At 37.7% G+C, this 25415-nt stretch overlaps 1 protein-coding gene across 1 annotated transcript; it reads right to left on the bottom strand.

The window, feature by feature from the left end:
* Positions 1-1786: 1786 nt before the first annotated feature.
* Positions 1787-5080, bottom strand: irf2bp2b (interferon regulatory factor 2 binding protein 2b). The gene is made up of 2 exons (XM_056468285.1): positions 4117-5080; positions 1787-2983 (listed from the first exon to the last, which is right to left on the bottom strand). The coding sequence occupies exons 1-2, from the start codon at positions 4877-4879 to the stop codon at positions 2241-2243; spliced, it is 1506 nt and encodes a 501-aa protein (XP_056324260.1). The 5' UTR covers positions 4880-5080; the 3' UTR covers positions 1787-2240.
* Between the last annotated feature and the right edge of the window lie 20335 nt (positions 5081-25415).

The raw sequence follows: 25415 nt of genomic DNA, 5'->3' as shown, positions 1-25415 counted from the left end.
TGCTTATTTATTAATGGTTATTTTAAGCTTGAAATGTTGAAAAAAGAGAACATTTTAATAGTGTGCAGTGCTGTATTGTCTGTGTTGGTGTTGTATATTACACTACAAACACCTTGTAATAAACTGCAGCACATTCTCTGTTATTTTATCATCTCAAACTGATGTCAAAAAGTCACTTTGTTAAACTGCAGACTTGAATTTTCAGCATCTAAAGTCAACAGAGCAGAGATCAACATCCCATAATGCAAATAAACCCAAAACACTCATGAATCGCAAAGTACGGGAATGAAATCAAGCATTTTCAAGGATTTCCAGCACCCAGAAAAACCCTGAAAGCTGTTTTCCAGGTCAAGCTGGTTGTGAAAGGGTTAAAAGCAGCACATGTGACTGATGCAAGAACACAGATCTCATTCATTTGAGTGCAGAGAGAGAGAGAGCGAGAGAGAGAGAGAGCGAGAGAGAGAGAGAGAGAGAGAGAGAGAGAGAGAGAGAGGGGCGGGCGGCCGAGCGTGACTCAGGAATTCCAGCACAGTCATGTGATCTGCCACATTTTATTAAGCATATGCTACGCCACAGCTCTGAGGACGGAGTCAGGCGGCCAGCGCTCGCTTTTTAAGCTGATGGTTTAAACCTACAATATAATGAATGATTATGAAGAGTTCAACTTGATTAAACAGAACAAAAGCCGATTAGCTGGAAAAAACAAAGAGTTTCTGTGTATTACTGACTGTTTACCGTGAGCTTACACCATGAGCAATGAGAAAACCGAGTTCAACATTTACTAATACAGTGCATTAATGAAATCAAACATCAAGTATAGCGTTTTTAAGTAAAAATGAGGCTGTATTAGTTAATTTTAATGGTAACACTTTAGTTTGTCACAATGCATGCTTTACTACCTGCCTATTATTAAGACATGAACTGTTTATCTGTGGTTATAATCTTATTTTACATCTCTAATCCTACCCAACACCTAAACCCAACTTCTGCATTACTAACTATTAATAAACAGCTAACTAGTAGTTAGTATTAAACTAGTAGTGTTAGATATTAATTTATTAATACAGTGAATTGTGACCTAAACTAAAGGGTTACCATGTTATTAATGTATTTACTGACATTAACAAGCCACGAATAATACATTTATTCCAGTATTTACTCCTGCTTGTTAACAATAATGAAAATAAAGTCCTTTACGGTTAGCCTTTAGCTCACAGTGCATTAACTAATGCTAATAAGCTCAAGTGTGAAGGTTAATAATGCATTCGTCAATGTTCAACTGTGATTAATGAATGCTGTACTACTACAGTTCATGTTGGTAAGTTTATTAACTAATGAAACCGTATTGTAAAGTGTGTCAAATAGCATGAATTATCTACAAGCGTCGTAGGTCTTTATGCACCAAAAAAGGCTAAAGGAGAGATTGTTTACGAGCTCTTAACTCCCAGCATGTGAATAAAAATAGCGTGGAGTGTCGTCTTCCACGCAGCATTAGGTTGCTCCACATGGAGGCTGAAAACAATGTGCCGAACAAGTCACAGCTTGCATGTTACGCAGGGAAAAAAGGAGAGATACTCTTCCTAATGCACGCGTTCTCGGGTTACCTTATAGCTTTGCGAAATAGTTGATATATCGGTTACTATTATTGAGGCAGTGATCTCCCAGCATGCACTGGGATAGAAAGCAAGACTTTTTTTCTCGTTTGCACTCACTCAGTGAGGCTGTTGCATCATCCGCCGCATGATTCAGCGAGGCCAGACAATAAGCCAACCACAGACACGTCACATTGTTATTACAAGGTCAGAAATTGTATTTGGCAATTTTTTTAAACAAGTGCATACAATACAGCTAAAAGCAGATTCAGTTTCTTTGCCAAGTGCTTAAAGAGTATTAGTCACATTCTGTGTTTAAACATGGACTGCCACCAGTTCTACGAGTACACCAACTGAGCGTTCGCTCACTGAATGAGGGAGGACACGGAATCTGTTTAGTGTGTGTGTGTGTGTGTGTGTGTGTGTGTGTGTGTACATACCGTTTTAGCGTCAAAAAAAAAAAAAAAGAATATAGAAACACAATGTATTCAAAAAAAAAAGGTCAATCAAAATAAAATTATACAGCCATGTTTACCCAAGTGTACAGTTCCCCTTAAGGTCTTATATACAAGTCCGTTAGTTCACGTTTTGGATGGTATGCATTATGATTGGTGTTGAAATTACGAAAAAATTAAATAAAATAAACAATCAAGGGTCCCGCTCCTTTTTAACCTTTACGTCCCCAGCCAGAATGGTGGCTATTTCGCCTTGCATGAACGCCCAGGGCACGTTGGAACCAACCAGCGGGCATTTTTCTCCACTCGGGCAGTAAACCTCGCCTGTCGCCCCCTGCTGTTTGATGCTCTCGCGGGAACATGGAAAACAGAACTTGTGCGACGGCACTGACGGGCACTGGACGAAATGTGTGTCCTCGAGACGCTCGTGGCACAAAGTGCAGCACAACGGCACGCTGCTGGGCGGCACGGAGGAGTCGGGAATGCTCTGCGGGTGCCCGGCCTGCGGGTCCATGCCTGGGATGTGTACGGTGCCTGTTGCACCCAAAGCGGGTCTCCTTTGTCCAGCAGAGGGCGACTGCGGGCTTCCGCTGTTTCGCCGTCCTGCGGCCGATGTGGTCGTGGAGTGCACCTGATTACCGGCGTCTTTTGGTGAACCCGTGCCCGCGTTATCCGCCGCCAATATGAGCGCAGCCATTGGCGATTGGCTGTTCTGCACGGCAGTGGCCGCTTCTGGTGGTGTAGTGCGCGAATGTGGGGAAATCGTGGACGGCGGAGCGGCTGCGAATCCTGGCAAGGCGGCAGACGGCATCTTGAGCACTTCTGAAGGAGACGGCAGCCATGGTTGACCCTCGCCGTTTAGTTTAACAGCAATGCCCTCCCCGTCTGGCTCAGGAGAGGTTTTCCTTTTAATTCCCCGAGAGTGCTTACCACGGTCTGCAGAGAGAAAGAGAGAGAGAGAGATAAACACTCTTAGACTTAGAGACGACATACTCTGCCACGACGCTTCATGCATGACCTGTTGTTGGCACTATTTTCTGTTGGCTCTGGAGGAAATGTGGCATGTGCAAACGCCCGCCCGGATGATGAAATGGCACGTTATTATGAACGCACCATCTTGAGTCTCGAAGCAAGCTTTGAAGTCTGAGTGCAGGAATAAACAATGTCGAGATGGAGCGGAGTTCTGATTTAAACATGCTCTCTCTGGTGTTTTATGTGGAGCTGAACTAGATATGCATCTGTGGCTTTGATGCTTTGCATGTTCTGACATGTCCAATTGTATAAAGAGTTTAAAATATATATAAAGTATGCATGTTAAATCTAAAGTTTTGCAACATGCTCTGGTGTTTTATATGTGTGAGTTTGACAGTTTGCCTGTTCTGACAAGTCAATTTATGCTGAAGATATAAAACAATATGACAAAATCTGAACATGATCTCGGGTTTAATATGGATTTATAACACTAGTGCGTGTTTCAATTTGACAATTTGCTTGTTTCTGATGTCAAACTATTTTAAGGACTAAATAAATACACAAGTGTGCACATGAAATCTAAAGTTTAAACACACGCTCTGATGTTTTACACTGAAAAATTATAATAATTATGATGAATTACAGCACAGTTTGACATCTCAAATTATGCTATGAACAAAATTATTATATTTGAGTGTGTACACAAAATCAATGCATGCATAAATGAGATGTTAATGTCTCACAGGATGTTTTTATATAATCGTAGATTAAACCAGTCCATAATATATCCAATATTGTTATTAATCAGTGTCTTTCTGCTGTCTTAGTGCTCTTTAAATGCACTGTAGTCACCTACATCTATTTTCTGATTTACTGATCAACTACTGCTGCTCATATTGTGCTTTATCAATCAGTTTGATTTGATGTTAATAATAGGATTAAACACGTGAGCACGTGCGGGTTCTTCTGAACTATTCTACAGGTTGAATGCTGATAGACTTGCTGTGTTTCATATCCAATATTATCTAAGATCATCATTCTGGGGTGTTTCATAATCATCCCTGCCACACACACTGTGCGTGAAGCGTGACCCGTACCTGTTTTTAAGGCACCGGAGCTGCTCTCGTAGCTCATCCTGTGCGGCAGCGGTGCGTGCTCTTTCTTGAACCGGGAGTCGAGCGTCTGCAGCGTCATCATCTCCCGCACCGTCTTGCCCTTGTGCGTCCACTCCTCCACCCGCTTGTGTCCGTCGCTCGGGTCGCTCATGCTGTCGGCCCGGTGTTTGTCCTTCATGTCGTCCGCCCGTTTGCCCACATGCTCCGCCAGCGCGCCCGGGGGGATGCCCATCTGCACGGATCTCCCGTTAAGCGCGTGAACCGGCGGCATGCTCCCGTTCACCAGCGGCACCAGGTTGGGTGGAATGGCTCCGGTTCGACGTGGGTTCGGGCTTTGTCGGTTTAACTCCGGGGGTTCGTCGGGTTTTGGAAACCCGTTTGGCACCGGGATCCCATTCGCCTGCCGCTGGTACTCCGCACCTAGTCTAGGAGGTCTATCTGACGTTAACGGGTACCGATCCAGCGGCTGCGGAGGACGAGAGCCCGGTTCCCCGTGATTGATGGACTGCATGTCCTTGCCCGGTTTGCCCACCGGACCCGGTGATCTGCCCTCCTGAAAGCCGTGCGCGCGCTTCAGCTGCCGCGCGGTTTCGATCACGAATTCTATCCGGTCGGCTCCCTCGTAGTTGACGCACCCGCGACACACGGGCTCGGTAAAATCCCAGATCATCGCCCACGGCATGCGGGGCAGATCGCACAAATAACACGACTGCCTGCGCGAGGCAGCGACCGCCGCAGACGACATGCTGCTGAACACGGGGAAACGGCACAAATGTTGCAACTAAATTCTCCAAATGCTGCTCGTTGTGATGAGGAAAAAAAAGAATATATATGGTCGTAGTTTCCCAGCCCGTCCGAAAAGCGAGAAAAACGGCGAAGTTACGCTCCGAAGTTCATGGCAGTGTGCGCTCCAGCCCGCGAGCTCTCGGTGTGGGAGCGGTGACGTCACCGCGCAGCTTGTATTTACTTGATTCTTCGACAACTCGCTCTGCGCACGCGCGCTACTCCCTCCTCACGCTGAATGAGAGCGTATTTTTGCAGTCGTCATTCGACGAGCCTGAACTGAAGAGACATCAAAAACATCGACCAAAAAGGTGGAAAATACCTCAGAAAGTGTGCTTTTTCGACGGAGTTCCGTCTGTCTTGCTGTGCGATGAATATAAACGTAATTTAAACGTTAGATTAGAAAAGTTTCAACGATATACAGCACGAATTTAAATCCGTGACAGAATTGTGGAAAGGGTTTCCTATATTATTGATCTCAGTATTTTTCCTCACGAGTTTAAAGTGGATGGTTAGTTTTATAGGTCTACCAATATCATTTGATTACTAAATTTATGTGAATCAACTGCACAAGTAATGTAAAAAGGATTTGTGTTTTGAGGTGTTATTTGATTCGTCACTCCCATACATTCATATTTGAAACATGTAAAAATATGATTAACAGGCAAACATTAAAAGTATAGTCCACACAAAAGTGAACTCACTCATGTTGATCCAAATCCTTTATGAGTTTCTTTCATATGTTGAACACAAAATATTATAAAGCTGAAAACCTAAAACCATTGATTTCCATAGTAGGAAAAAACAAGCCTGGAAATCTATAGTTAGAGGTTTTCCAAAATGTCTTCTTTTGTATTCAATAACTAATAAAACTTTAAAACAAGGCTGAGTAAATGATGAACGTTCATTTTTATGTGAACGATTCCCATTAATTTGAGATAGTCATCTGTAAATCCCTCGGTGAGCAATATCTAACTTCAGATCTTGATTTAGATTTCATGTTATTGTTTAAATAATCAAATTTAATCACTATTTAGGACTGCACAGTTCACAGGACCTGCAAAACAGTATTGACCCATTTACTGATGGTAACTAAAGCTGCACAAAAGCTGCTTTAAGTGCACTACTGAGGGCTGTGTGTAAATGTGATCTTAGAACCCTCAAGAGTTCCACATTCCAGCTCGGCTGCCAACGCAACGTCACGCACCACCGCATCCCTTTAACTCTTCCATAACCCCAAATGCATAAAACAACACAACTGCTGCAATAAGGCTCGGACGCGGTTTAAAGAAATTACAGCAGCTTCTGATGGAGTTTTTAATAATTTCAGCAGTAGTGCACTTGGGAGCCGTTTTGCGTCTGGAATATCTGCGCTGGTAGATTATTCATCAGAACTGGACTTCGTTCAGCCTCAAAGCCTGATTCAAGCCTGCCAAGAAGAGCATGTGATTCATGATGGCTGGCAAAATTATGGAAAGTCCCATAGCGAAGACAACGAGTCTAGACCACGTGGTTCTGCATTTCCAAATTCCTTTTTTTTTTTTTTTTGTCATCCGTTTATATGTGACTCATGACTGAAAGTGAGTTAGGCAATCATTTTACCTCGGATACATGTAGGTCATAGTGTGCTGCAAAATGAAAGTATTTTTACATTTGAGAACAACAGTTGGACTTAAAATATCTTGTAGACGGATTTTCACTCTTTAATTGCTAGTCAATTGATATATAATAATAATAATGACTCATTTAATTTATGAATCAATGCACATTAAACTGTTAAAGTGACAGTACAACAAAAAAAGAAATTCTGTCATCATTTACATTTGTTACAAACCTGTTTGAGTGTTTCTGTCTTCTGTTCAACAGTTTTGGGAAAGAATTATTGGTATTTTTGCCTCCAACCATGGCATATTTTTACAACATTCTTCAGAATATCTTGTCTTGAGTTCAGAGGAGAGTCAAAAATCCAGTTGAATGTGAGTAAATAGTACAGAAATATTACTTTTTTTAGGTGATCCATCCCTTTAAAAGAATTAAACCAGTAATCTTGTTTTATTTCTAAATTAAAAATAATTTAATACTTGTGCAAATTGGTAGATTGGAAGATTAGAAATGATTTTATTAATGAAATAGGGAATTGTGTCAACACAGTAAGATTTAAAGTGATACGCTGATTTTCCGTCTGTCTGAATGTCTTTACGATCAGCACACAAGGCTGATTTTCTCGGGTGAGGCGATTCGGGAGCCGCAGGCACCGAGTGGGACTTGTTTTTGCAGGCACTCATGAGGAAGTAAGAGAGTTAGGCACGTACCTCACCCATCCGTGGAAAAACAAACCAACCCTACTGGCAGACGGCCAGAGATCTGTGAACATGCTCTGCTGGACGAGTCGCTGCAGAGCCAGAAAACACGCTGACAGCGAGTGCACGTTGGGTGCAGCCCAGAAACATGATCATTACGGCTTTTTTGCATTTCTGTTTTGACAGCAGAATTTATCACAGGTGGTCAGGAAGGAGGAGTGTGTTCAAACCAAAACTAGTTGGAGATAAAAGCAACACATCAAGTATAATCTTCATTACCATAAATCATTGACATAATCGTTCACCAAAAATGAACATTTCCTCATCATTTACTCGCCCTCAAAAGGCTCTAAAATGAACGTACTTCTTCTGTTGATCACAAAATAAGATATTCTGAAGAATTTTGGGAATGAACATGTTTCATTCACCACTTTTTATGTGGATTTAGAAATATCGCGTTAAACAAAATGCACACAACTGAGATGAGTTTTTAATCAATACGAAAAAATGTGCATAAATTAAGACGGAAATGCATTTACAGAATAAAGTGCAGTGTGCATCAAAAAAGTCAATGCTTTAATGCATCATGTGATGATAAAAATAGGTGTGATGGAACAGCATTACGAACAAATCTAAGCTCCATTTGTAGTTTGCTGCACTGTTGGGATTGTCCACTGTCGTATTTGTTCTCCTTTAATAAATAAGTTGCACCTCAGAAGACGAAGACGAAATGCAATGAACGCAGTGCCTTTTGTAGGCGTGAGACGGGAGCGCAGACAGATGCTCAAGACAGTTCTGGAAAGAATAATATTAGAAGAATAATAATACTGACGCACTGTGATGACGGACTGACGGAGGACTGAGGCCTTTTACAATCAGCACAACAACATTTCACCTCTGACACAATGGAGAGCTGGAAACATGGAGATCTGCAGACCACCATTAATGACACAAAGACCCTCACACACACATTTATATCTGCAGACCAACATTAATGACACAAAGACCCTCACACACACATTTATATCTGCAGACCAACATTAATGACACAAAGACCCTCACACACACATTTATATCTGCAGACCAACATTGACACAAAGACCCTCACACACACACACACATTTATACCTGCAGACCAACATTAATGACACAAAGACCCTCACACACACATTTATATCTGTCAAACCAACGTTAATGACACAAAGACCCTCACACACACACACACACATTTATATCTGCAGACCAACATTAATAACACAAAGACCCTCACACACACTTATATCTGTCCAATCATCTGGCAAAAGCTAAGTCTTTATTCACTAAATGTGTTTCCATTGTAGTTTATACACATTTTTTTCTTTTCATATAAAAATGTATGCAACTCACATGTTTTTTAAGCACATTTTTCAATGCAATAATCCAAAATGTACATAAAAATAAGTGAAAGTAAACATAGCTAATGTAACAGAGATTCAACTAATGTGTTGCTTGCATCTTATCTCATACTCTGTAAAACCCAAAAGTTAAAGTAACTCAAACCATCTGAGGAAACCGATTGCAACAAACTATTTAAGTTCAAAAACTAATCCTTATAAGTACTGTGAACTTAATCCATTTGAGTTTACAAAACAATTTGAGCACAGTAAAACCCAATAAATGAACTCAAACCAACTGAGTACTGTTAAACCCAATAAGTTAAGGCAACTCAAACCGTTTGAGGAAACCGATTGCAACAAGCCATCTGAGTTAAAAAAAACTAATCTATATGAGTACTGTGAACTTACTCCATTTAAGTTGAAGTAATGAGGTATTTAATTAATCATTCCCTTCAACACTAAGATCAAAACTATTTTCATACGAGTAGATTTAACTTTCAGTAAATTTTGAGTTAACTACACTCATTTCACTTGATAAAGTTGACTGTTGGGTTTTACAGTGTACTCCCCTTCCTGACCGCCATCAATACTGTAAATGCAAACTGCACCACGAGTTTCACAATGTGATGCAACACTTCTCTGAAGGCCTAACATTATTTAAGCTCATGCATTACGACATGCGTTTCAGTTCCGCATAGTCAGCAGCAGCAGCAGCGGGGAATGTGAACGACTGCACACAAAACAATGTTAGCCATTTCTGCATTATAATGGAACACATTGTTCCGTGTTATTATGGCTTCAAAGTGCAGCATAAACACTTTCTGCGCTCGCCACAGTCAGACGTAATCCTCTCCAGTGACTAACACGCCAGATTAGAGCACATGTTGCTTACTGGCATTTTCTCTCTCTCGGCTTTACGCAGGCTTTCCCTTGTTGTCATGCCAACCTGTTTTCTAGGTAACCCCCCCCCCCCCCCCTCTTAAGGCTATTAGTTAAGCTGGTTTAGTAGGATTGGAACGTCCCTCACCTTCGGCCCTGTCTGGAGAAACTCACCCCTAGTTACCTTGATTTTATTTCTGTCGTCTTGTGAATCCGCTCTATGTTGCACAATCTACTTTACAGGGATATTGCGTGTAGACGAACAGCAGGCGCGTGGTTTACTAGAACAGGGATTTGATGAAGGAGTGACACAGTTTACTACTGTAGGTGAAACTATTCTTGATGCTCTTAGAAACTAAACAACAAAAATATATATATTATGTAGCACCTGAAGGGGTGTTTACTTCAAGGCGGTCATGAAGCCTTTATAACCACGTCATGCTTATGAAAACTGTTATTAAGTGTCATAGCCACAGTTATATCATTTTAAATGCAAAGATGGCATTGTTTGTTATAACAACTTGACATAAACAAATACATCACAACCTGTTTTTGTCTTTGTCGTGAAAACTTAACGTCACCAGGACAAAAAACTAGTCATAAATCTGTCATAAACATGAGTGTGTATAAAAGGGATTATAATTGAGTCATGAATATTTTTATGATCACTTTTTAAACTGTGTTTTTCATTATAAAGTCTCATTAAACGTGTCATTATGCGGTCAAATAATTTTTGAGCGCATCATTAATATTTAATGGCATTTTATTGACATGTTCAGCTTGTACCACTGTAGTTGAGGTAAAAAAATAATAATAATAATAATAAGACTGTTATAAAACTCATAACATTTATGAATTCTTCGTGACTAGATTATGCATTCAATAATTTCAAAACACTACTAGTTTAGAAAACTCCTTATATTTTAAAGTGTTATTTATTGCTGCTTAGTAACCAAACAATACAGCAGAAAATAATAATAAAAAAAACAAACAATAGTCCATTTCTCTTTAGACCTCAAAGTAAGTGAAAAATATTGTTGACATTTAAACAAAGTTATAAATGTTCATTGAAAATTAATGAAAGAACAATAAATAAATAAATAAATAAATAAATAAATAAATAAATAAATAAAAATAAGAATAAAGTAAAATAGTAAAAATTTTTTGGCGTTTTTTCATTTTCTGTTTTTCTTTTTAGACCAGAGTAGAAATCTGTATATTCCATACAAACTATCCTATGAAGCGGAGCGGTCTGTTCTTGTCACGTGACTTGCGGTTTGCTCGCGGCATTCTGAAAAGTTTAGATGTTTTCAAGTAGGCACGCCAGGAAAGTGCACCGCATGTGCATCACACCCAATATTCAATTCAATTCAATTCCCCTTTATTTGTATAGCGCTTATACAATGTAGATTGTGTCAAAGCAGCTTCACATAAAAGGTCACAGTAAATAGGAACAGTGTAGTTCAGTTTGTAGTGTTTAAGTTCAGTTCAGTTCAGTGTGGTTTAATATTCACTACTGAGAGTTCAAACACTGAAGAGCAAATCCAACGATGCGCAGCTCTACAGATCCCGAACCATGCTAGCCGGTGGCGACAGCGGAGAGGGAAAAAAAACTTCACTAATGTCGGAAGTGAAGAAAAAAAACCTTGAGAGAAACCAGGCTCAGTTGGGCACGACCATTTTAATTTCTCCACTGGCCAAACGTCTTGTGCAGAGCTGCAGTCTCAGTGGCGGAGGCTGGAAGCTGGCCTCAACGAAGACTCGTCTGTCTCTGGAGCGTCACAGAATCAGTCTCATGTTCTCCACTCCTCCATGACCACCACAGTAGCTGCTCAGGATACGGCCTGGTCCAGGATATGGAAACCTTGGGATCATCTTGTCGTTGGTCTTGGATCGAATCAGTGACTCTGCATAGTCTGCATAGTCAATATGTGCGTGCAAGCCGTGCACCTCCATTGCTAATAACTAACTTGTGCGCGCAAAAAACGCAATATGAACGGCCCTTTCATGCGGTGTAAAAGAGGCGTCAGTTGATACCCTCAGCTATTAATACAGTGTGCGAGCATATTAGCCTCGATGTACAAGCTCGGAACTTTAAACTAGGGCATAGTTGGCATAACTTTGTTTAGTTGCAGCAGTTTAGTTCCGTGCAGAAACGCAGTGTTGAGAAGCCTTTACGATTACGGTTAATACTGAAATTGGTCAATCGTTGCATTCAGATTCATGACAATTATGTTTATGACAGATTTATGACAAGTTTTGTTGTCTTGGTAACGTCAAGTTGTCACGACAAAGACAAAAACAGGTTGTGATGTATTCGTTGATCAGAACAATGTCATCTTTGCATTTAAAATGTAAATAATACTTGAACGAATGATAATTAATGACAGTAGTTATGAGCATGCACAAAATCTCATTCACACATTTCCATTCAGATTTTAGAGTGTTTTGAAACTGACACTATGGTGATGCATATGCATTTATAGCCCCGCCCTCTTCTTAAAATAGGCCGTGGATCAAAGCCTAAAAGGGTCAGTTTCAGAGAGTTAGAAAGCATTATTTGTGTGCTATTTTGAGCTGAAACTTCACTTCACACTCTAGAGCAGTGGTCCTCAACCACCACATAGACTGGTATCGATCCGTGGATCAATTGGTACCGGGCCGCATAAGAAATCATTAATTATTTCTGTTTTATTTATTATCAGAGTTTGAACGATCTTTTATTTTGAAAAAACATTTATTTTGAAAAATGACCGTTTTCTCTCAGTTACTTGAGTTCCCAAATTTAACCCACAAGCAGCAAAATTAGTAAGAAACAGACGTCTTTGTAAAGTTTCTTTGCTAAGGGGAAAAGGCCCAGTGAAGGACCTGCGAACTGCCAAGGAATAGATCCGCAACCCATTTGTCAACAAATCAAGTCAATCCAGCATGTCTGTGCAAGAAGATCAACTGGAGATCGCAAATTACTGCAGCGTTTTAGGGGTCGTTCGCATATCGCATCTTTTCTAGAGTTCACGCAAGTTCATTAGTTCCAATCGAGGTACATGGCTTGTGCACACAAGCGGCGTGACGTGCTCACACCTTCCAGATGCGCACAGTTGATTGAATGCTGGGAGCACACCACGAGTAACATAACATAGAATGGATTATACATAATTTGGTAGACTAATTATCAAACACAGAACACCCAAACACTGCAGTGCTTTATAATTTTCTCCACATATAAAACTTGTATCAGAGTGACAGCAATGTTTTGTCAGCTTGGCATCCTCTGTGAAAATGGTTGATGGTCGCCTAGCAAACTACGAACCATCGTTCCCCAGTCCGAGGTAAAATTGTCAAGCGGTCTGCGGTGATAAAAAGGTTGGGGACCACTGCTCTAGGGACATCAGAGACACATTTTACACATTGTAAAAAGGGGCAGAATAGATGCCTTTTAATTCTTTATTAATCGATTAATCATACATTATTACAATTTATTTACATTAATAAATGTATTCATTCATATTATTATTTAACAATTATATACACTTCAAAAAATGTTTTTCTTACTAAGAGTTTATGACTTATTTCTAGTACAAATATCTAAAAACTCTTAAATCAAGAAGCATTTTCTAGACAAGTAAAAAAAAGCTTGTTTTCAGAAATAATGAGCCAAAATGAAGAGTTTTTCCTTAAAACAAGCTAAATAATCTGACAATGGGGGATGCAAAGTGAAAAACAAGATTGTTTTGCTTGTTTTAAGGAAAAACTCTTTTCATTTTGATTACATATTTCTGGAAAAAGACAATATTTATGGCTTGCCTAGAAAATGCTTCTTGATTTAAGAGTTTTGAGATATTTGGACGAGAAACAAGACAAACACTCTAAGTAAAAAAAGCATATTGCATTGTGTTAATCAAGTCCAAATAAACATATTGTGTAACTATTTAAAATTCTAAATCATCATAAAATTACTAGTGTCCAATGTTGTTGTTAGTTTTTCCCCCACAGGTACTACATCAGCAAAAGGAAAACAGCAGAAATCCAATTCAGCGTTCCACAGACTTTAATAAGCCCCTTCTGAGGTTTTCTGGGAATTGTGGGCCAGACGGATCTTTTCCTCTGACAGAATGAGCGAGTGTGTCCCGCTTTAACTGAGTCACATGGGAGGAGCTGAACTCATCCAGACTGCCGAGATTGGCTTCGACACTGAGAAAGACAATATAGATGATCTCAGCCATCGCAAAACTCAGACAAAACACGCCCGGATTGGGGGATTTGTGCTTAATGTAACTCTGGCCAGACTCCAAGTTAACAAGCCTACATGGGGAAAGTACTATAGTCATTTATAGTAAATACTATAGTGTTGTTGAACTATACTGAAGTCTATTATACAGGATATTATTAACTTATTGTTAATAAATGCACCAACATGCTGTAGTAATCACTATAGAACTGATAAACTAATAAATACCTTAGTATACTTAAGTTTTTACTATAGTAATCTGAGGTGTATTGTAGTATAATATAGCATATAATATTAATATCCTATAGTTGTAGAAAACTACAGTATACGGTCATTTGTTTATATTACTATAGTTACCATAACAACTGTAGAATCAACACAATAGATTAACTACTATAGTTGTTGTGTTACCATAGCAACTGTAGAATCAACACAACAGATCAACTACTGTAGTTGTTGTGTTACCATAGCAACTGTAGAATCACCACAACAGATCAATCACTATAGTTGTTGTGTTACCATAGCAACTGTAGAATCACTACAACAGATTAATCACTATGGTTGTTGTGTTACCATAGCAACTGTAGAATCACCATGACAGATTACTATACTTCTTGTGTTACCATAGCAACTGTAGAATCACCATGACAGATTACTATACTTCTTATGTTACCATAGCAGCTGTAGAATCACCACAACAGATCAATTACTATAGTTGTGTTACCATAGCAACTGTAAAATCACCACAGCAGATTAAATAGTCTGTATTTTACTGTAGAATGGCTAAAAATACTGCAGCAATTGGTGTAAATTACTTGTACTAATTAGTACTTTTTCCATGTCATTACATTTTTTAGAGCACAATTTTGAATCATTATATTTTATTTATGTGTTGTTATACAATATCTGTGTAATGGACATCAGGGGTCTGTTCTTCATATGTGGATTACTCAGTTAGCTGGATTTGGTTGTTGACTATTTGACACGATCCAGGATCTTTTCATTCTTCAAAACTCATCCGAGAGTTGTTGTCATAGCAACAGTTCTGGTAGCTCATACCTGCTCGGGAGCAGGCTTATTTCATAGCAAGGATTAGATCGAGTCAGTTCAAGTAAAGATAATACTGAAAGTATGTACCGAATTCGGATATTTTCTTACAGTAGTACTTATATACACTTGGGAAAATAGTAAATATAATCCTTTTAACTATAAATAACTATATAACTATATATAACTATATATAACTATATATATATATATATATATATATATATATATATATATATATATATATATATAACTATATATATAACTATATATATATATATAACTATATATATAACTATATATATATATATATATATATATATATATATATATATATATATATATATATATATATATATATATATATAAATAAAAAGTAAAAAAATATATATTAATCTAACTTATGCAATCTGCACTCCGAAATAAAAGTACAAAGACTGCCACCTGCTGGTGGTTTTAAGGGAAAATTAAATTGATATGAACTTTTTAGATGCAAACACGTACAATCGCTTTAGTACAACTTGTGTATGATAATAGACATGCACAATATGCGACTTTTTGAAAAGGAATAATTATTTATGCAGTCATGAACATGTTTACACTGATTAAGAAACCGGCTACTATAATACTACTATAATAAAGAAAATCCACTCCAACTTTAAAACTAAATTAATTGCTAAATACTGTTGACACATGAAAGTATAAAGCATGCAGCCCACAACAGAGGTGGATAGTTATTGCGTATAATATTTTACAAACCGTTTCCTATGAATTTGATGTAATTTTGCTCACATTGATAATTGAATATTAATCAGATGATGTCATTACGCTGAGGTGCCGTCAGCCAATCGTTGCATTGCTGATCATGATTACGGGGATCGATAGATCTGTCCTTCACAACACATGCAGCGATCTCAGATCAGTTCATCCAGACATTTTAATCTGATTCCTGAACTTGTTGAAGAAGCAAATTAGCCGGAGATCAGTTATCAAGATTAACAGATCCAGGATCTGCCAAATCATCTTAGATCATTTAAGCAGGTACGAAGGTATGAAGAACGGACCCCAGGACTCATTTCCCTAATGAACACTCCAGCATACTGTATTAACTATAGAACTATTAAATTAATAAATATCGTAATATACTAATGTTTTTACTACAGTACATTGGTGTATTGTAGTATAATATACCCTATAGTTGAAGAAAGCCATAGTATTGGCTTATCTGTTTATATTACTATAGTTGTTGTGTTACCATAGCAAATGTAGAATCACCACAAGAGATTAATTCAAGTACTTTACTAGAGTATGGCTTACAAACACCGTAGCATTTCCTATAAATTACTATAGTACTTTTCATGTTATTGCATTAGAGTAAAGCCTAAAAGATAAAATAACAGTTTAGAAAAAGGATATTTGCTTCATGTGTTATGCAATATCTTTTGTCGACGACATCAGGGCTCGTTTCCCACATGGAAAAGCACTATAGTAATTTACAGTAAATACTATGGTGTTTTTGAACCATACTATAGTAAAGTGTTTTATACATACAGTGCTCAGCATAATTGAGTACACCTCATTTTGAAGATGAATATGTTTCTCCATTTCTCAGTGAATATAGGCAGTGTATTTTGGTGCATTTAAACAAAACAGATTTATTAAACAGATATATATTTATTACAATAATATTTTAGTCAACAAACATATTCAGAAATTGAAAGATAATGCAATTAAACTCATGCTAAATATTGCAAAAAAATTTATTACAACCTACAAAATTACAACTAAATGTAAAAAATTCTTGATTTGTCCTCTTTTTAAATCTGTATTTAATATTTTTCTCTAACATATAAATGTGGCTGTGCTAGTTTTTGGAGTGTTATCATAAATTATTTTATTAGATGAGCTCCAGATTTGGCTTCAGTACTGACTAATCTAATGTATATGCACTAATATAATAATGTAGAGCTTCTTATTAACAATATGAGAGAGAGATTAATGAGGGGTGAACACATATGCTGAACACTATATATAAAACTGACAACAGCATACTGTAATATTAACCTTAGTGAACTGATAAACTGTAATAAATACTGTAGTATACTTTAGTTTTTACTAGAGTAAATAGGTGTATTGTACTATAACATACCCTATAGTTGTAGAAAACTACTTTGTTTATATTACTATAGTTTTTGATTTACCATGGCATCTGTGGAATGACAACAGCAGATTAAATCAAGCATTTTACTATAATATTTCATCACGCTGGAGATGACAGAAGACATTTAGTGAATGATCTGACTTTGTTTTGAAGGTTGAACTTGGGCTCAGGCAGTGAATCTCACACAAACACACACACACACACACACACACACACACACACACACACACACACAGTGACCCTTTAATAATTAAACAGAAAGCTTTGTGCGGCACGCTTTGATGTGTTGGTGTCGTTTAATATTTAAACAGCACATTTTCCAATTAAGCCTTCTCAATTTAATCTTGTGGTCCACAGGAAAGGTGCGTGCTGCGTGCCGAATGGCGAATTATTAAAAAGAAACCTTAATGTGAATAGCTTAATCCGAGCGAGTGCTTTTATTAACTGATGTTCTGCATTCGCACAGAGCCAGAATCTGAGCCGCACGTACACACAGATCAAACTAATCAGTGATGTAATTGCATGTTCTGCTAATGTTGTGAACATTACCTCTTGCCCAGTGAGAGTATGGTCTCTGATTGGTTGGCTCATCGCACAGGAAGGTGTAACCATGGCGACCATGGCCTTATCTGGATAGCCTGTGTGACTAACCACTTCCTGTTTACAATGTTTTGGTCGCATTCCCTTTTCATGTCAGCGGGCCTCCCGCATGGTGAAATACGGAGGCCGCTTGACAGGGAAAATAGCGCAGACTGTGTTGCCACGCTTTTGGTTCTTGTCTGAATGCACGAGGCGTGCTATTCATCGGCTCACAAGCTGGAAAGCCTTTGATTTAATGTGATTGAAAAGCATGCACTGGATTTCCGCACGCCCGCTGAGTGTGCATGCAGTAAATCTCCACATCACCTTGATTGAACGCTGCTGAACGGCTGCACGGAAATAAATATTTCTCTCAGAGTAATCAGCACACAAACACACAGCGCTGGAGATGAGATGTACAACGGGCCGATGCAAAGATCAATGCAAAGGATGTCGCTCGCACAAGTCTGTGTCCTGTTGACATGCGGCTGCATTTGTTGCATGTTATTCACCTTCTTTTTAAAGTGTTAGAGAAGTGTTGCTGTTTTTGACTCCTTCACTTCTGGTTATTTTCCCTATAAACTCACTATACTAAACATATTTTGTAAAACTATAAAATAATAAAAATAATATATGATAATAATGATAAAAATAATAATGATCTTAGCCCTGTTGATATTTGATGCTGGAAATCAACTCTGCAGCTTAAAAAAAGTGACTTTGATTGGGAGTTTAGTAGTTTGAAACAATATTTAGTACAATAAATAATATATAAAGAAATCTGTAAAATAAGAAAATAAAGACAACTTACTGCCGTTTTTTGTTCTGTAATTTAAAAACAGATGATGGAGTATAAACAGTCTAAACACAAAGCTGACAGAATGAAAACAGCTGATGGAGTATACACTAACCTGTGCTTTATTCAGACACTAGATGGCGCCAAACACTTAAAAACACAAAGCTGACAGAATGAAAACAGCTGGTGGAGTATACACTAACCTGCGCATTATTCAGACACTAGATGGCGCCAAACAGTCAAAAACACAAAGCTGACAGGATGAAAACAGCTGATGGAGTATACACTAACCTGCGCCTTATTCAGACACTAGATGGAGACAAACAGTCAAAAACACAAAGCTGACAGGATGAAAACAGCTGATGGAGTATACACTAACCTGCGCATTATTCAGACACTAGATGGCGCCAAACACTTAAAAACACAAAGCTGACAGAATGAAAACGGCTGATGGAGTATACACTAACCTGCGCATTATTCAGACACTAGATGGCGCCAAACAGTCTAAACACAAAGCTGACAGAATGAAAACAGCTGATGGAGTATACACTAACCTGTGCTTTATTCAGACACTAGATGGCGCCAAACACTTAAAAACACAAAGCTGACAGAATGAAAACAGCTGGTGGAGTATACACTAACCTGAGCATTATTCAGACACTAGATGGCGCCAAACACTTAAAAACAAAAAGCTGACAGAATGAAAACAGCTGGTGGAGTACACACTAACCTGCGCATTGTTCAGACACTAGATGGCGCCAAACAGTCAAAAACACAAAGCTGACAGGATGAAAACAGCTGATGGAGTATACACTAACCTGCGCATTATTCAGACACTAGATGGCGCCAAACAGTCAAAAACACAAAGCTGACAGGATGAAAACAGCTGATGGAGTATACACTAACCTGCGCATTATTCAGACACTAGATGGCGCCAAACACTTAAAAACACAAAGCTGACAGAATGAAAACGGCTGATGGAGTATACACTAACCTGCACATTATTCAGACACAAGATGGCGCCAATCAGTCGAAAACACAAAGCTGACAGAATGAAAACGGCTGATGGAGTATACACTAACCTGAGCATTATTCAGACATTAGATGGCGCCAAACACTTAAAAACAAAGCTGACAGAATGAAAACGGCTGATGGAGTATACACTAACCTGCGCATTATTCAGACACTAGATGGCGCCAAACAGTCTAAACACAAAGCTGACAGGATGAAAACAGCTGATGGAGTATACACTAACCTGCGCATTATTCAGACACTAGATGGCACCAAACAGTCAAAAACACAAAGCTGACAGAATGAAAACCCAATAATAAGCATCCAAAAGCTAATCAAATTATGAACATAATAAGCAATAAACAGCAATAATAGCGCATAATAAATATACTCAAAAAGGCCAGAAACTTTCACCCTGGTTTTTTTAGCGAGGTGCATTTTTGAGTAAAGAGTTGTAGCTGGAGATTGAATCATGCTCTGTTTTTCTGTCTGACTGTCTCTCTCTCTCTATAATCCTCTTTGCAGGTCTGGAAACTGGAGTGGCGCGCTTCCAAGGCAAAGGTTGATGGGAAAACATACGCTTTGCCAAGAAATCCCAGTTGCCGGCGTTAGAAGCACACACATCTTTGTTCTCCGAGACCTGGTGTCCCGCCAACAGCCTCATTTCTGTCTCTGCATTATAGTTACGCTGGATTTACGCCAAATACTGCCAGCATGCAGACTCTCTTTCTTATTATAGAGAAAGTTTGCTACCAAATTTGACCCTTTCACGACATGTTCAAGGGTCATCGGCGCCTTAAATCCTTGAAAGTGTTTAATAATTGATTTTTTTAAGTAACGTATGAACATTTACACGCGTTTATGTGTGTATTACAGCATCTTTGCATCAAAATATAAAAGCAAATGACGGATTGTGTGAGGTGTTTAATGCACGTTATCAGTCTCACACTTGTTGTCCTCTTTCTGAAAGTCTTTATAACACCATCCTGGAGTTTTTCTGTCATCATTTCAGTAAATAGGATTGTAAAGTAATGATCTGTTGTACTCTCCCATTCATTGCGCTCTGAGTTTACAAACTATGACCACTTCTAATGCTGAGAAACACACAGATGTGAAAAGGCTCCATTGTTCATTTATGTTTGATTATTGGAAAGTACCATCCACACTAGGGTTGAACAATATATTATCTGAGCTTCAATATTGCTATGTGTGTATCAGCAATAGTTACATCGCAGGATTAGTTTATTTATTAGTGTATTAGATTTTATACACCACTGCCAAATATTTTAGATATGTATAAAATATGTAATATATTATCATATCAAATTAATAATATATACAGTGAAGGAAAAATAATTGGCGAAGACAAACAAATTGATATGATATGAATAAATAATACCTGTAATAATTAGATAATACCGCTAATAATAATTCTCTTTCTAGCGCTTTATATCTTTATTTATTTATGATTTGGTTATGGGTAAAACGAAGGCCATGCGGGCCAGGTAGCTGAAATGGTAGGCTACAAATAATTAATTTGTTATGAATTAGTTAATTGTTCATTCATTCATTTTCTTTTCGGCTTAGTCCCTTTATTAATCTGGGGTCGCCACAATGGAATGAACCGCCAACTTATCTAGCATTTGTTTTATGCAGCGGATGCCCTTCCAGCTGCAACCCATCACTGGGAAACACATACGCACTTATTAACACACTCATACACTACAGACAATTTAGCTTACCTAATTCACTAGTACCGCATGTCTTTGGACTTGTGGGGGAAACCGGAGCACCCGGAGGAAACCCACACGGACACAGGGAGAACATGCAAACTCCACACAGAAACGCCAACTGACCCAGCCGAGGCTCGAACCAGCGACCTTCTTGCTGTGAGGCGACAGCACTACCTACTGCGCCACTGCGTCGCCCACAAATTAATTAATCATTTATCATAAACAATTAATTTACCGCCGCCTACGACGATAATGCCATTGTCCATCACGATGTTTCACATTGGACATCGTACGATGCCAAATTGGTCAACATCACCCAACCCTAAATGTGACTAATTGCGCATATAAAATAAAAGTTTATTTTGACATCTATCTGTGTGTGTATTATATATATTATGTATATTTGATACACACATACACAGAAACAAAACATTACAAAACTATTTTGTTCCATAGATATTAAAATGTATCCTGTACCAATTATTTTATATCCTAATAAATTAATTGGTATATGTATAAATAATTGGTATGGTATAAAATATTATGCTTATATAAACATAATAAATACACACACCAAACTTAAATTTTTTGGATGTGGATAATAGCAATTAAATTTTGCAATTAAATATTAAATGGCAATAAAACTAATAAACTTATTTGAAACTATAGGCATGACTGTTAAAAATACAACACTGCCAAAGCTTGAAATATGAGGAGAAATAAAATAAGAATGGAAAGATCAAAATAAAAGAGTAGAAGCAAAATATCATAATAATAATTAAATTAGGGTTGGGCCATGTCGACCAATTTGGCATCAGGCGATGTTTAATGTAAAACATTACGATGGACGATGGCAACGTCGTCGTAGGCAACGGTGAATTAATTATGAATAATTAATTACTTCATAACGAACTAATTATTTGTAGCCTACCGTTTCAACTACCTGCTCTTTGTTTTAGACATAACCAAATCATAAATAAATAAAGATAAGTTACACACAGATTTCCACCTGTCAATCACTTTTTCCGCAGGACTCTGGCATGAATAGGCAGAGTGATCTGTGTCATTATAATGGTGTCAGCAAACCTGGTTGGTAAAAAAGATACACAACCAACAGAAACCAACCAACAGTATCTGAGGTTTACACTAAAATGACTAAGTACAAGAGTAAAAGTGAAAGATTGAAGCAGTGTAGTGACGCTGTGACACGTTACCTGATAGATTCAATGAGCAAAGAGTCGTTAGATAGAGACGAGATTAATTAAATATCACCTTTAACAACTATAGTGAGACGCCATCCAGCGCTACATCCTTGATAAACTGTCCGACGTGCACTTCTAAAAGCACCTGCTCTGCTGACTGCTGGAGCTCGGTATGCTGCAGCACATAACTGTGTGTGTGGTCACGTGACGTGCGTTTTCAGCAGTGTAGTGTGGAAGGAGGGCTTTTCAGAAATGCTAGATGAAACGCCAGTGTGGACGTGTATCGTTTTCATTCTAAAATGCCATTTTAAACTCAGATATATTAGTGTAAACCGGGCCCGAGTGTGTGTTTTTCATGAGCGGGTTGCTGCTGCGACAGGGGCGGGGGGTGCCAGCTCAGCATCATGATGTCTATCTGCCATCAGCGATGGACGATGGCATTGTCTATCGACCCAATGCTAAATTAAAACTTAAATAAAAAGTGTAACAAATATGGCTAACACTTTAAAATAATGGTCCTTTAGTTAATGTATTTACTAACATTAAGTATTCAAATCCAAACTGGTGCTTGTTAACATTAGTTAATGCACTGTGAGTAAATATGAACGATATTTAGTTTGAATAACATTAACTAATGTCAACAAAGCTGAATAAATACCATATTAAATGTGTTACAAATTTGATCATGTTAGTAAATATATGAATTAACATTAACTAATGGAACAGTATTTTAAAGTGTTACCCTAATAAGAACATGTGAACATTTCATACCACAGTGTTAAACATACACACATAAATCTCTCTCTCTCTTTCAGTCATGGCTGCTTCTCTCTTTCTCATATCGCATCCATCCCATCTCTGCTGCCAAACACTCTGCCGTTGCCATGGTATCAGAGAGGCTGGAACTTCAGAGCGATGCAGCCAATGAGTCACCAGAGATTCCAGCTGCGGCGCATCTGCTGGAGAACAACAACCCAGAGCCGTCGCTATGGAAATAATGACTGATAATAACATGCAGTCTAAATTATGATTCATAACGCACGCTCATTATTATGCACAATTCACCTGTGCATGTTATTCTAAACACTCCATACTTGGAAAAAAATGGCGGTGATATTAAAATCTGCACTGGAAAAGTATCTATTGGATTTAAGTGGTTGTAAACCCTTTATATGGGCTGAATTTAAACAAACAAATTCAATGTGATAATGTTCAACTTCATTTGCTTAAATTCATCCCATTTAAATTAATAAATTGTTTGCACTTTAAAAAGTTTTGTAAATCCAATGAATCATTTTTTTCAGTGCGGGTAGAAAAAAAAAATCTGTAAACTAAAAACCTGGTTAACAGTAAGTTTGCTTAATATATACAGAGAATAACTGTACATTGACTTTCCCAGAATTCCCTGCATTTGTTTTTTGACATGACTGGGTTTTTTTTTGTTGTTGTTGATATACATACAGTATTTAGTTGATTTAGTTGACTGGTGTATTAGTGCTGTATAAATTGATGAAATATGGTAGTTTACTGTAAGTTAAGAACATATATTTATTGGTTTTACCTGTACTTATAATTGTAAAACTCCGGTAACCACAACCAGCGTTTTTCTTTAACTGTAAGTTTTACAGGTTTTTTGTTTGATTGCAGGCCATCACGTTGACTTTTATAATTTTTCTGAATAGCCACATGCCATTTCCATGTCTAAAAATGTATCTGACTCACACTATAACACACAAACGGTGGAAATAATTAAACATTGTTGATGTTTTAGTTCAATTTGATGAAAAATACAATAATATTATGAAATATTACTACATTTTAATGTGAACCTTTTCAAAGTTATGTACAGTATAGTAGGGCCATATTAGATTCTGACGGTGTGATAACACTGGATATAAATTTCACTGTATCACGGTATTGTGATTACTGCTCTAAAATGTCTGGGGTTTTCCCCAGCTTTTCCCCAACAGAATAGATTTTATTTTAAGAAACTTTTATAATATTTTAGAATGATAAACACGTCAGGCTAAATAATTAAAATAAACCATTGACTTCTGCTGTCTTCTTTAGTTTCTAAAACACTGATTTCTTTAAAACTTATAAATGCATTACAACCCAAAAAACTAAATAAAATAATTGTAAAAAAACAAACCTACAAATACTGTAGGCACAGTATGTGTTATGATCACCAGAGATCTAGCAGCTGCAGATCATTGGTAAACACACAGTTCACTAAACAACTACTAATCTGCCGGTATATGGACTATAAGATCCAGTCATGCAACACACACACACCTGCTCCAAATCTCCTTTGATTACGCTTACGCAGCTGAAGACTGGTTAACTGGACTATTTAGACAGCACACAAACACACAGACTTTGCTAACTATGGTTTAGCTGTTGCTGTCTTTACACAAGCGTTTTTCCTTGTTTGCCATGTTTTTGAGTTTGGAATGTTTACCGTGTTTTGATTCTTTGCTGAACTTTTTGCCTGTCTTTAGATTCCGCTCCTGAATCATCTACTACACTGTTTATGCTGGTTTTTGACCCCTGCCTGTCTGACCTCATATTCTCAAATTTAAGCTGCATTTGGAACTACTCTTGTCTGCATATCATTCATACGCAACAGTATGAAAGAGAATTTTTGTGGTTTTACTTTTCCAACCCAGGTAAACTTTGAAACTGGTTTTTGTCCCATGCCTAATACATATAGTCAAATGTAATTGTAAAACTGAATTCTAAATATGATTATTTAAATATTCTATTAAACATTTTTCATTATTGTTCATCCATTTTTTTTCATATTTTATTTGTTTATTATTTTTGTTGCATGAGAACTACAATAGTGGGCACAATTATTCGCCCTCCTGTCAAATATTTATTCCTTTTGCAAATATTTCACAAATTATGTTGAACAGATTCAGGGATTTTTCACAGTATTTCCTCTAATATTTTTTCTACTGGAGAAAGTCTTGTTTGTTTTATTTTGGCTAGAATAACAGCATTTTTAAAACCCATTTTAAGGTCAATATTATTAGCCCCCTTAAGCAATATTAGTTTTGGATTGTCTCCAGAACAAACTACTGTTATACTATAATTTGCCTAATTACCCTAACTTTACCCTAATTACGCTAGTGAAGTCTTTAAATGTCACTTTAAGCTGTATAGAAGTGTCTTGAAGAATAT

The sequence above is a fragment of the Danio aesculapii genome, chromosome 11, assembly GCF_903798145.1.
Source record: "Danio aesculapii chromosome 11, fDanAes4.1, whole genome shotgun sequence".
Classification (NCBI taxonomy): domain Eukaryota; kingdom Metazoa; phylum Chordata; class Actinopteri; order Cypriniformes; family Danionidae; genus Danio; species Danio aesculapii.
This window is presented reverse-complemented; position numbering and strand designations above follow the sequence as displayed.